The 14246-nt window shown below is 40.4% G+C and overlaps 1 protein-coding gene across 1 annotated transcript in view; it reads right to left on the bottom strand.

The window, feature by feature from the left end:
• Positions 1 to 1822: 1822 nt before the first annotated feature.
• The window catches only part of LOC103781959 (stabilin-2-like), a gene marked incomplete at its 3' end in the record, with an annotated part of 31720 nt that continues 19296 nt past the window's right edge, over positions 1823 to 14246 (bottom strand). The window contains exons 10-19 of the mRNA XM_008949688.1: positions 13985 to 14118; positions 9077 to 9210; positions 7925 to 8007; positions 7113 to 7262; positions 5711 to 5854; positions 4851 to 4913; positions 4639 to 4758; positions 4184 to 4237; positions 2948 to 3028; positions 1823 to 1975 (exon numbers count right to left, since the gene is read on the bottom strand). Coding sequence (XP_008947936.1) covers positions 1823 to 1975; positions 2948 to 3028; positions 4184 to 4237; positions 4639 to 4758; positions 4851 to 4913; positions 5711 to 5854; positions 7113 to 7262; positions 7925 to 8007; positions 9077 to 9210; positions 13985 to 14118 — 1116 coding nt within the window. The remainder of the gene's footprint in view (positions 1976 to 2947; positions 3029 to 4183; positions 4238 to 4638; positions 4759 to 4850; positions 4914 to 5710; positions 5855 to 7112; positions 7263 to 7924; positions 8008 to 9076; positions 9211 to 13984; positions 14119 to 14246) is intronic.

Here is a 14246-nt window from a genome sequence, read left to right on the forward strand (position 1 = left end):
TGCTATGGAAAGCATTTCTCACTGTCTGCGTTGCTCTCCATCCTTGCTGCTCAGTGCCGCTCAGTGTCAGCTGTTTTCTCCCTTTCTCCTCCCGAGATGGTCTCAGCCATTGACATGTACCTGCTCCCTTTTCCTAAGGATGGGAGTCCTGTCTCTCTGCCCTGCCACACCGTGGGGGGACAGGGAAGTGTGTCTGCACTTCCACACAAAGTCCAATCTGCCCATTTTCAACAGTAGATTAAGATACAGTCTTTGCACCAAAGTGCCTGAAGCATAGACATGTATTCCCTTCTGCTAAGTCTGCTGTGGAAGTGATGACTTCTGGGAGGAAGCGGAGCAAGACACCCAGTGCTGTGGTTATTACCAGTGCTGGGGTATGGTTACATGGACATGTGTGTGTTAACCGTACATGTTTTCATCTTTAGGGTTGTATAGTTCTTCTGGGTGTATACAACTGCCAGTTCCCATGAAATTTGTCACTGTTCACTGGTACCACGAGGAATATTTACAAGCTGGTGTTGCTCTCGTTTTCCAAGAGTGAAGAAGATGCATGTAAGAACAGGAAAGCTACTGCTCCTTCTGATATTCTCCTTGGTAGCAGTGCTCTGCTTAAAGCCTTGTATGTCTAACTGTGTTGTAAACTACACATGAAGGTTTCGAAGCTGACAGAAGTTCCTGACTTCGGTCTGGGGAATAAGTCTTGTGACAGATGCTATTTGTTTTGTCTTTCAATAATTGTTCAGAGTGTTGCTTTAGGATTGACTGGAGTCAGACAGATTGTAGGTAGGTTCCTGGTAGGGAATTCAAATTACTGGAGTGTAGTTTGGATTGGTAAGGTGCTGATTGTATTTTGTACTTGAGATCGTGGCTCGGCACTCTGCCTGGTTTGTGATTATATTGCATGTGCGGAATTTTGTAGTTACTGCCAGAGGTAATAGTGCTTTACTGCCAGCCCTTTGTGTTTTCTCCATTAAATTTTGATGCTGTCCAGCTCTGCTGGGAATCTCTTTCGAGGTTGTGGTTCTGGATTGTTGTAAATTAAGATAGTAAATATTTTGCATTAGTGTACCGAAACAATTACTGGCCCAGCTGTGTGCTTGAACATGATCCAGTAACAGCTCACTGGAGCCACGCTTGCTGCAAACTGAAAGCTCAATATGATACTTGGGCTTCTTACCAGAAATAGTATCTGAATGTTACAGAGTGTAAAGGCCTGTACTGTGCCACCAAACTGACCAAAGGAGGTTGAAATCCACCATTTGAAATATGAAACAGTTTTGTAATTCTTATTTTGAAGAAAAATGGAACAAAGCAGGGCTAAGGGAAACTGTGGCTTCTGAAAATAGCATTTCAGATATAGTAATATATAATTAACTATTATGTTAACATTTTAACTTGGTTGCTCTTTTGCTTGCATGCTTAGTAGAAATAAAAATACTGATCTGCAGTGGGTCCCCTAGGAACATGACACTGCTTATCATGTACTTGTGTGCGCAGATGGGATTCAGGAACTGGAGGAAGAAGTATGACTGGGTAAACAGCATATGTAAAAGGGCTACTTCAGGAACTAGATGCATTAAAGTGGTATAGGACATGCTCATATGAATTCCCTTTTCATAAAATATTTTTATCTGTGGAGTACTGTTAGCCAGGTGGCTGTATGTCATTGATATATTAATTTCCCAAAATACCTCCTCTTTTTTTTTTTTTTTTTTTTTTTTTTTTTTTCCCACCAACAATATTAGAGATAGTAGCAAAGAAGAAGCTAGAATGCTTGTATGGAGCAGCTAGGAGCTATTGATTTTTTTTGTGATTCTCTTACCATTGTGAATTGTCTTTTTGTCTCATCACACCGATGTGGTAGAACTGGAACAATTGTGGCTGGGATAAGAACCCCTGCAAGAGTATAAATGCGACCATTTTTTGCAACAATATCTGTTTCTTCCACTTCTTCTCCACTCACCAAGACTTGTCCCTATGAAACAAATCATTATTAATAATAAAATTTTCATATCTTCTCAATTTCTCATAATTTAATCTCAAGAGTTTCTAGTCATACTTCTTTTTAATTTGCTATCTATTTTTTATTATGTTTGTTTTAGGCAAGAAACATGCATATGTTACATATTTTTTTGAATATCGGTGTACAACAGCGATATCTAGTGTTTTCCTCTTAATCTGCACTATTAGGCTATGGAACTGGTGACTGAAAGACTGGCCAAAATGGGAGGACTATTGATGAATTCAGGCACTGATTTCATTGGGCATAAGCATGCTTGGGTCCTCTCTCTGACAAAGGAGGGAAAAAGTGAAAGAATCTGTGGTCTACCTAAATTCACAGAATTAAAAAAAAGGTATTCTTTCTACATCTATGTAAGCAAATACTATGCCTTTATAAGAATTTTCATAGATGCATCTCTTCTCTAGAATGTACATATTTGGCTAAAATATGCAAAGAGCAGAAGAGAGTTCAACGTATTGGATAAACTTGGCTTAGCAAATGTACTGACAGATTAGGACCTTTAAAAAAGTGTTCACTAGGTTCATCACAATTAGAGACTATAGTATTAAAGAGAATGAAAGGATATCCATGTGTGCACTGAGATGTGTTTCAAATAACCAAAATAGGTAACAAAATGGTTTAAAATAGATTTTTTAGTTTTTTAAACTAGGCAGAGCATAAATGAGGATCATTCCTGGATTTGAGCTAATCATAAGAAAAAAGAAACTGCAAGCTGTCCTTATGTACCAGTCATTTACTCTGCATCCTTTATAATACCAATTTCTACTAGTATGAAGGAATGGCAAATTGAAAATGTCTGGCTCATTATAGCAAGAAATTTGTCTGCTAATGTCCCCCTTCCTGCCTTTTTGTGTTGCCCCTGCATGCAAACAGTTGCCTAGATCAGAGAGAGCTGCTCACAGGTGAAACCTGCTTTTGACTTACAGTGCTGGTCCTGTTGAAGTAAATGAACTGCTTCGCCATGCTTCTGATGTGCTCTATTGAGACAAGGCTAGCAACCTCCAGCTGAAATGAATATAAATTGATTGAAAGAAATGTAATATCATTATTCTTTTCAAATCCAGATGGATTTCACAAGAAAGACCACCTTTCTCTTTAGGATGAGCAAACAAACATATTAGCTATGTGGGCAGTCTCACATTGGCTAACCTGCTTGTGCAACAAAGTGATTAAATTTTGACTGAGCTTGCTGGTTGCTGCATGTGAAAAATTCACTGCCCAGAAAAATATTAATTTTTCTCCTAAATATAGAAACCAGTCTAAGTACAATTATCACCTCTCCCTAAAAATAGCTCTGTTTGTGTCCTTAGACCACTATGGAAACAGTTGTGCTGACATCCCATGAAGGGACATGTGAACCTCATGCCTGTGCTGGGGAGTGACCTCTGCCTTGGACAATGCAAGTGAGTCTTTTTGCTAAGAATATGTGCACTTCCTTCCTGTCCCACAGCAAGGGCTGCCTTGGGGATGAACTTCAGTCTCCTCTAGACTTAGTTGCTGGTAGTGTTGCTGGGTTCTGCTTTTTGTTTCCAGTAAAAAAAGGAGGGAAAAACAGGGGACTTACTGACAGAATTAAAAAAAACCACCTTTCTCTGACAAAGAGAAGACTAGTCTCAGCAGAACAGGCTCATAAAAACTTCATTTCTATAGCAAGTACTTTTCCTTGTACTCATCCTGCAGCTCTGCCAAGCTGACAGTACCCCCTGACACTGGTTCTTGCTCCACAGAAGGCTAAGGTAGTAGGCATCAGGATCAGGTGGACTATCTATCTATCTATCTATCTATCTCTTCCTCCCTCCCACTTCCCCCACCTTGGGCTAGGTCCCCATTGCCAAAAGGTGTATTTTAAAGTGGAAATAGTTACTTCAATGTAACACATTAGTGTGACATGATACAGTTTTAGTTTGCCATGATTCAAGGACCAGCCCATGCCTCCTAGCAGGGTTTTATTTTGATTAGTCACACTGAGGTGAAAGGTTTGTGTTCTCTGTTAGTGAACTTTATGCAACTACCCTTAATAAAGGCAGAGACATAGCTGTCCTTTGCAGCCTTGTTGTTAAGTACTGAGTGGAGGTTGTTCTTGGAAAACCTCTGCTTTCGGAGTGGCAAAGGATTTGAAAATGCTTTTATACTCTAGGTCAGTAAAGCAGCCACACTCACCTCAGTATGGGAGACAATGTGGTATCGGACAAGCTCCAGCAACTTCCATGAACCCTACCAAACCAGAAAAGAGGCTGTTTTAGTCCAAAATGAAGAATACAAACCCAGCCTGGCCTGTTGAGAGGACAGGGAGATGAGAACAGTGCCACTGGCTGGTGCACCAGAAACCTCTGGGTCAGTGGTGGTGCTCAGCTCATGGCATACACCCTGCCACTCCATGCCCTCACCCCTATATCACCTTGTATCTTGACATGGGTCTTTCACAATTTGCCTGTGTGTTGGGAAAGGCAGGAGATATCCAGGGGGCTGGATGCCAGTGTTCACCTCCTGGTTTAGTGCTGGACTTGGTAGTGTTAGGTTGATGGTCTTGGAGAATCATTTTGGTTGGAAAAGACCTGTGATTCTATACCTATATATCTACTATCTAAGAAAAATTTGCTATATAAAGACCATACCTCTGCAGAAAGCAGGTAATCCATAGCCTCAGCTTTCATATTGCTGAAAGCCTCATTACTCGGAACAAAGATTGTGTAAGGCCTGTTTTCCTGCTGTAAGTCCACTCCCAGGCCAGTTTTCTGTTTTGGTTTAAAAAGAAAAGTGAAATTACATAGAAATATTGAAGAACATCTGAAAATAGCTTTATGGAATTGTTTTTCTGAATCCTTACCTCTATCAAAGATGTGAAGTTGCTGTATTTTCCATTATCTTGAAGTACTGACATTATGGTTTCCTGAAATAAGATAAAAGCAAGATTTATTTTAGTTCGGAACATGGAATAAATATCAACTTTTCTAAGACATTTTTTTAATTACTGTTTGAGTCTCAGTTATTAGAATATATACATTTGTGTTGCCTTATTTTTTGGGTGGCTGATGGTGTCTGGAACAGGCTGAGATGGTAGCTCTCTTGTGCTAGTGCTATACTGGCTTGTAGTTAGCTTTTGTCATTGTCCTGAAATATCGTGTAGTCACAGAACATACAAATAGTGTGTGTATGGGGAAGGTGTTCTTATCTCTTCATTCCCAATGATAAAGGGCAGAGAAGTAAAATGTTGGAAAAACTCCCATATAAAGAAGTGAACTCTCAAGGAAGTACACTAATCAGGGCACGAAAACCCCCAAGGCACCCCAAATTATCACTTTTTGTGATATTAGCCTTTTGTGGGAAGGGATTATTCTTTTGAATACAAGTCTTGCTAGATACCTGTTCAGTTGTACCTCCTTTTAGTATGTTGTTCTGGAATTCAGTGAGGTACACTGATTGTGACTGTCAGTTTCCCAAGGAAACACTCAAATGCAGTGAGTACAACCAAATTGTCCCTGGACCAAGCTGGCAGAAGAGAGGATGTCTGTTTGCTACAGAAACTGTGTCATTACCTTTCACTTTGAATGTTGCTTTTCTGAATTGATGCACAGTAGCTCAGTAGAGTTTGTCTAGCTGCTGTCAGTCGTCCTCCTTTGCATTCAATGAATGTGAAACTATTTTAAAAGAAAGTCTGACATCACATGTGCATAGCTTACAGCTCACCTCTTTGTTGCTTTCAAATGTTGGCTCCACGTTGTCCATGGCTTTGTCAATAATGTGCAAAATCCCATTGGAAGCAATAATATTTCCCTGCAAAAGTTTTCCTTTCCTCCTTCCTCCTTGGATTCTAATTCTTAATTGATTATCCTGAAAGAAGCCAGGCAATAGTAAGCCCTGCCATTATTATGGAATGACAACAGAGTGAGTATGCATGTTGCTTAAAATCAACACCCCCTTCCACTGCCAACACCTAGTTGTTTAAATCTGTGGAGGCTAAAGTTTGCTTCCAATGCTTGTCAAGGAAATGGAAAAAATTCCTTTGACGTTGGGTCAGGACCATGTTATTTCGTTCCAGGACAGATCTGGGAAAAGAGTGGTGTACCTTAAAAGGGCTCTGATGACTGCTAGTAATGAAAGTCTGACAGGAAATAGTTTAAAATGTGGTTGTACTGGAAAGGTCAACTCCTGTAATCTTAACAGAATACATCCCATTTCCTTATATTATATGTATATTTAACATAACAAAATATTGCTGATTCTGCACTGTACTGAAGCTGGGAGGAAACTAACAAGCCTCAGCTAGCAATGATATTTTCCTGTTACAAATCGAATGCATACTCATCAAAGTAGTAACATAGTACTCTTCTCAGGTACCACTGATCCACTACAATGCATGACAAGTGCTTGATTTTCATGTAGGCCTAAGTCATTAAAAGATATTTAATGGCCCAAGAACAATAATTTGAGATTATAAAATCAAGTATATCAGCTCTGGAGAACAAATTTTTTTTTAAACTGTGGGATCAGACTGCCTTCATGTTTGACATCAAATAAGCTGTGTTAGCGATGAAATTTATATTTTTAATTATAAATTGTCACATCCATTTTATCTATGCTGAAGACGTCTATTTGCTGCATCATTCAAAGGATGCTGATGCTTAGTGGGAGGTGGGTTCTGCAGTGCAGTAGGCACGCTTGCTTTGTGGGAGTAGCACACACAAGTTTCCAGCATAAGCTTTGGGTTTTTCACTCCTTAATGCCCCTTCTTACTTCACCTAGTCTCTCTTAATGTCCCCCTACCCCCCAGCTCTCTTGGTTGTGTCTACAGATTTAAGATGACTTAATTTTAGAAAATGTTTTACAGTGGTCTGCGTTAGACCACTGTGTCACTCAGTGGGGATGCATCTGAAAGGTAATTTTTATTTTTGCTGATTTTAGTGGGGACTTTGATGCTGGTGATGTTTCAGCTTTCACTTGAACTTGTAATACATGGCCTCTGCTGTGGTTTTTCATAATCCAGCAGCTATCCACAACCTGACATCTTGCTGCAGAAACACCTTTCACACTCCTCATCGATTGGACAGAGGGCCCTATTCTTGATGAGGTAGGCTGGGAGGCCGCTTACCTTTTCTCCCTTTGATATCTCTCCTGACTTGCCAGTCAGAGTATATATTACGTTAGTGTTATTCAAGCTACTGGTATTCAGCTGACCAGCAATTACGTGGAGTTTCACAAAGTACTGTGCTTTCTGTTTATTATCCAGAAGATCCTTTATCTAGAAGAGCAGAAGAACAGAGATATAGTTCAATGCAGGCTTCACCTAAAAATAATCCCATGGTGAATGTTTTTTTCCTCTGGCTGTTACATTCTGAAAAGATAAGTTTTATTCTGAAGTGAGGTGATAGGTCTGAACCTAATGGAGGCCTCCTTTGGTTTCAATTCAGGTTAGATCACACTCTTATGTCTTATGGGTGAGCAGTAGGTGCTCCAGGGTTGCCCTGACTTCAGAGGAAGGTACTGGATGCTGACTGCTTGTGTATCAGGCCACTTTTTTGTTCTGTGTTGTTTTCTTCTTCTTTTTTTTTTTTTTTTTTTTTTAAAACGAAAGACTTTTTTTTTTTTTATCACCCTTACATGAAATGTGACCTATAGGCCTCCCTGCTGAAAATTCAGATCTTAATTCAGACCCTGTCTCGACCAAATGAAAACAGCCTGAGCATAGCCATATAAGACAATCCAAAATTTACTTGAAGTGTGACTGTATTCTACTGTGACTCACCAAATTATTTTGGTTTTCTTTAGAGGACATGAAGATAATCTCTCTCCTCTAGTTTTAAATGTATCCAGAATTGTACTTCTGAATCTGTTGCATCAAAACACTTTTAACACAGATAAGGTTTCTGAAGGACCTAAATCCCAATTCTCTTGTTTACTTACTTTTATACCTTTGAGCCCCTTGTTTGTCGGTACGAGCACAGTAAATGGTCCCAGGGTACTCAATGGCCATTCATAGACATTTTCTTAAAAGGAGAGAAAAAAAAAAAGTTTTAAATGTGTATTAAAAAGCTCATTGGAGGAAGTGACTGTGCAATCAGAATAAGAAAGAACACTATCTGTGATTATTAAATGTTAATCTAAGATTCTAAGGTCCAAGTTGTTGAAAGATGAGAGGCAGATGTGGTGTCAAACCCAGGGGCTGCTGTATATTTGACACAGGATGAGACACAAAACATTCAAAATGCTTCTGGAACCCTGGATTCTATGGCATGCAGACCAGGGTGATGGACATGAAAATAATGTTTCTTTGGAGATGTGTCTTTACAGAAGGGTGGCCTACTGCTTTAAATCAATTCAGTCTTCATGGGGTGAGGGTTGTAATGCTGATAACCTGCTGGTAGTGCAAATATCAGCAAACACATAGCTTGTAATAAAAGCTGATGCACTGAAAGTTAATTAAAGTTCATTTGTTACACAGATGGTATTTCTCATTCCGAGACAGCGATACGAGACCACTGATTCTGTAGCTGAAGGCATGAAAGATTTCTAATATTCAGCTTTTTTTCCCAGAGTTTTAAAATCAGAACTAAAACTCTTTTTACAGTCATTATAGGTTTTTTCATATCAGAGAATACACCTCAAAATTAATATGCTGTCTTACAAAACAGTGTGGACTATTCCCCATCTGGGGACTGGAAAGAGGAACATATCTGGGAATCCTGATGGTTTTGGTGCAATTCTATGCATCATTCTAGATCAAATCTCAATGATCCAAATCAATTGGGACAGGGAGGGAGAAGAAGTGGGATGATCCCACTTATCCCCCTATGGGGCAAACCCCACTTGTGATACCGAACGATGTGTCAGGGTTTTGTGGGAACATGTTTAGCACTTTTGCTTGAAAATTCTTGCAGACTATTGACATGGTGAGCAAAGGCATCTTTAGGTGGTCAGAGGGAGTCTGTGGTGGGTAGTATGTGTGCTGTGTCAGACTGTTAGTGGCACCTCCCTGCAGCAGGGAGCATTGGGGAAAGACAGGGCAAGATCAGCCCATCCAGCAGGATCTGAATCTGCTTGCATGTGGTCACTTACCCATGAGCAATAAGGCAGATGTCAGCTTGTCTTGCCACTGTCCTCCCACTTCAGCATTCAGGTCTCGGAGTCGCTCCATGATGTTTCTGTAGCACACAAACCCGTTCCCCACGGAGCCCCCTTGACACGTACACCTGTGAAGGGATCATCATTTTAGCTGTGGACTGATGCCTTGCAATGGCAGTGAGCCTCTAGCTAAACATGCTCCAGGGCTACTTAACTGCTTCTCTGAAGGCATTCATAGGAAACGCCAGTGTATTTTAGACCAACCTTTGCTTCTGTATGCTGTGAAGTATGTCCGTGCGTAGGGCAGCCTGGTGGCTGTTTGACATGATGTCCTTCTCCCAGCCAGGCCAGGAGGATGCTTTGAATGGGACCTGTGTGGCACCCCTGGCTGTGGTGCAGCCCCTGGACCCCAAATGTTGCATTTGCTGAAGCACAGAAAGCCACTGAACCTGCCTGCCTGTGGGCAAGGAGAGGCTACAGCATAAATGTGTGGGGTGTCATCCCTGTGGCAGGGAGGCAGTTCTATGAACCTCCCACTTACTATGTGGGGCTCAGTAGGATTAATGGTAGTTAGGTGTGAAGGGAGTGATGGCAACTCATGAATCCTTGCAATAGCTGTACAGAACTGGTAGGAAAAGGCAGGCGGGGGTGTCAGTCCTTTCAACAAAGCAAAGTCTTTTTTTGTTACCCTGCCCTCTAAGTGATGTGACTATTTGTGGCAATGGCACTCGTACTTTAGCATGTTTTTTTTTTTCCCAAAAGTTACTGGAACACAAGTTCTCACACTTTTTCAGATATATGCTTTATGCTCCTGCTTTCTCTACACTGGAAATAGCAACTCATCTGGAATGCCCTTGCTGTCCCCTGGGGACTCCAGCCTGTGAGAGGTGTCAGAGATGTATGGTCGACTCAGTCCTACATGTGTCCAAAGCAGACTCAAGTTGTGGTGCCTATGAGAGTGACAGGTAATGCCTTGAGATGGACTCAGTGTCCTCACTGCCTTGGGACTGGCTGCATTTGAACTAGTGCACTGCAGCCCGGGCAAAATCTAAAGGAAATTTATGGGAGGACAAGTGTCAGTCTGACATTTTCCATCCTATGGTGAAAACTAAATCTTATGGTTATGAAAGATCTCAGCATCACAAGAGAGGTGGGGAAAAAAATATTGGTTGTCAGTGTGATTGATACGTGCTTACTATTAGGTGCTGAGAGGTACAAATGGTTGTGAGTTTCAAAGAGCAGCTAGGACTTGAGTGTGCCTTGAGCTTGTGTCAGCCTGACTATTCACTGGGAGAAGTGGGTAGTACTTTCTAAAATATCTGGACTCTTTAAGACTGTATCAATTTGAGTGGCCACCAAAGCCTGACGTTTTTGCCAATCTCAGCTCTTTCTGTTGCAGTCTTCAGAAAATCGGACCCCGCTTAGCTGTTCCTGGGAGAGTGGCTGGAGGTGTCAGATCAGTCCCTGACTCATCTTCAGTGCTAAAATTAAAGCAGGCACTTTTCCACAGAGAAAGAAAAGCTAACTATATTTAGGAGGCTAAACAACTGTATGGTACATGTTGTCAAACACTGGCTGTTAATAGTGTCTTTCCTAATTAAGTCTCCAGGATGTTCACTATTTGTATAAACTCTGTCCATAATGATTCATCTCTCTGGACATTTTGTCTAAAGACATCATTAGAGAAGGAACATTACTCCACGCAAGCAAAAGATGTTCCTTATATAACTAATGACTTAATCACTTGCTGGCTGTTACAAATACACATTCGCCACTCACACCCCACAGTAGTATCAACCTGATGTCAAATCATCTCTTTCCCACATATGGTCTCTACTGTAGCTGTTCCTCTGGTGATGGCAATAGTATTTGAAAAATCCTCACAGTCCCTGCAGTCTAGGGGGCTGTGTATAGACTCATAAGGGTGCTGGGATTTTGACCAGAAGAGTTTCAAGCTTTGAATCCTTCTGGTCCTGAGTAAAAATAGCTGTCTAAAAGCAGCTTAAATTTTTAGGATGTTATTCTGTTGGTGAGCCATCTTCATTTTAAGGGGATCTCTTCTGCAGAGTGTATGACTGTGGAGCCCAGAGGAAGGCTTTAGGGCTGGGAGAAAGGAGCATCTGCTCCTTGGGAGCTGATCACTTTCTTCTGGTGGGGTAAATACTGCTGTATCAATCAATATACGTAGTCCCTTTTGCTTCTGAGCAGAGAAGAAAAAAACTGAAGCGTCAAAGGAGCCAAGGAATATTTAGTAGAAGAAAGAAACCACCCTTGAAATATTATACCAATTAGGTCAAGGTTTCAAAAGAAACCTTTCCTCTCTTTCTCAGCAAATGGACATAAGGAAGCAGGTGGTTAAGCATAGTAATTTCATTTGGCTATCATTTCCAGGGGTGCAGTGAACTGCAGAAATACATGTGTAGTTTGAAACTTGCTTTCTGAGGGTGATACTGCTTTTGACTTTGTGGATATCCAGTAACACAGTGTGGATTTAAATGCAAAAGAAAGTATTTAGCAATTACAGATTAACACTTATTACATGATATTAAATCTTTCTACCCATCTGTTCCCTCACCTCTTTGGTACAGTAATTTACTTTCTGTGGCTCAGCTTGGGAAGGACCAGCTGGGTGATCAGTTTTGTCTTAGCTTTGTCTGGGGGATTGAGTTTGAACTCATCCTGTATATGGATTTACAGGTTTTGCTTCAAATGCACTGTGTGCTTCACAGACTGGATGCCTCTAAAGAGGAGCAGCTTTACAACAAAACCTGCTGGACTATTTAAGCTTAGTTGTTTATTGTTTTCATGGTGTGCTGCATGGGCTGTATAGACAAGACCGAAAAAGATGAGAACTGTAATAACTCTAGCTTACTCAGGAGGTGGAAGAGAATTGTATCTTTCTGGAAAAGGGGAACTCAGCTTTCTGTCTCTATTTTATCTGAAACTCAAATAGTAGAATTTTGGTTTATGAAGCTACGAATTTTTACGTTGAAGGCACAGTCAGAGTAAAAATAAGAATGTGATCAAAGAAGCAAGTGATTGAGTTTAGCTGAAGGAAAGCCAGTTCTTGGGAAATGGAGATGTTATGGTTTAATATCCAGCGTAATTCTTCACTAGTTGAAGCTGTGTAGCTTCTAGGCAAGAATGAACATAGTTACTGTGCTGAAGCAAAGCTATAGAAAGTGTCAGCAGTCCCTCAGGAACTATCTACATGGGAACAGAAAACAGACAATCTCGATTTCCCAGTGTGTTGTTATGTTTACAAACTATTTTTTTCCCCCCCTACATCTTTGTATAAGAGATTTATACCTGCACCTATCATTTGATACTGAAGAAAGTAAAAGTGACTCTATATGGGGGAAGCCAACAGCACAACTGCATCTTTAATAAAAGCAAAGCTAAAAACAAACAAAAGGAAGCAATGCAGGTTTGTGGCCTTTGTTACAGCTTTCTGTTTTAGCAGAAGTAAAAAAACCCCACCAAAACAGTCCCTCCCAAATACATTTAAAATCTGGGATGCAGCCAAAATTGTGTGTGTCACAGTCACTTATGAGGAACAATTTGCTGTGCCCAGATTTACCAATCAATGTTTTTATTTGCAAAGTTCCTCTTCCGTAAATGAACTTTTCTTTGTTGGAAACTATTCAGTATAGTTTCAATTTTTTTGCTAAATAGATAGTTTTGGTTTGATTTGAATCCAATGTCTGTCTTCTGTATTTGCTTTTGCCATTGAAGGTCACTGAATGAGTGCTGTGCAAAGTACTTAAGCTGCTTTAACACACCCTCCCTTCCTCTCCTAAATTTTTAATTTTCCCATTCTCGAATCCTCAAAGCTTTTTCAGCTTGACAATTGAGTTGCAACAGTGAAACAGTGACAAATTAGGAAAGAAAGATCCTGATTTGTGTAATGTGGAATTTTATTCTAATTTTCAACTCTTGTGCAGTATGATAGTATACTATACTAACTATAGTATAAATATATACTAAGGGCAGTTTGAGCAGTATTGTACACTGTAGAAATGAACTAGGGGATATTCTAGATAAACTTGTTTGAAATGCACAAAAGCAACGCTGATATTACACTGTAAGTGAGAGCTGCGTGACGAAGCAAGAACTGGCAATTAAGAATACTCTCCTGAGTGAATAGTTTCTGTCTATATAGACCTATAGGATAAATAATTTGTTCCTAACTACAGCTAATAAGATAGCTTTGTTCAGTGTTAAAACTGACTGTCCTTCTGACATCTGTTTAGCAAATTTCTGTACAGGAAAACAAACTCTGCCAGAGTTTCTGCCATTTCCCATGTGATTGTCTCAAGGCTTTGAGGAATCTGCTGAGCTTGGTGTTGCTTTCACAGCATGGGGATCGGATTCCCTAGTATTAGTATACTAAAAAGAGTCAGGGATCCAGTGCTGTCCCACAATAGTAAATGCTGATTAATTTTTAGCATGCTGCCTGGCATGTTTCTGGCCCACACCAAGTAGCATTTTCCCAGGCAGTGCCCAGGCACAGCTGAAGGGATAGCGTGTGCCAGGGACCACTGCCAAGAGGAAGTTACTCTGTTTTGGAAGAAGAATATGCTTTAGCTGTGAGCCAGTCCATGCTGCTTGTCCTGAGAAGCAGAAAAGAGGGTTTAGTCTCTTTTATTTACTGGTATAGGAATGACCTTTGAGTGCTATAAAAATAAAACTTACTGGGTATTAGCAACTGGACTGATGAGACCAAACACTATGCTAATAGCTTGACCCGAACTCCATTAAATCTTGTAACTTGTCCTTGATAAAGAAACCATTAATGCTTACTTGAGGACATGTTCACCCACTGGATTTGTTTTAGCAGCCTATTTACTAGGGGAAGGAAGGAAAAAGTGGATGAAAGCTTTAACAAGCAAAAAGACTTACGCAATCTGTCCTGGTGCAACCATTGAGCATTTAGCATTTTTATGGCAGGTATTATTTGTTTCACAGATGTCCATCATACTGCATCCTTTCTCAGGTACAAAGTTTGTGTAATGCTCTTTGCATTCACAGTGAGACTAAATCAGAAGGATAGGAGAGGGGAGAGGAAAAATTAGACAAGCACAAATTTTGGATTTCAGTATACTTTCTGGAACTAAGTTCTATAGACAGTGAGCTTCCAAAGCCTTAGTCAGCTGTTGAATTC

The sequence above is a fragment of the Merops nubicus genome, unplaced genomic scaffold (assembly GCF_000691845.1).
Source record: "Merops nubicus isolate BGI_N331 unplaced genomic scaffold, ASM69184v1 scaffold38421, whole genome shotgun sequence".
Lineage (NCBI taxonomy): Eukaryota > Metazoa > Chordata > Aves > Coraciiformes > Meropidae > Merops > Merops nubicus.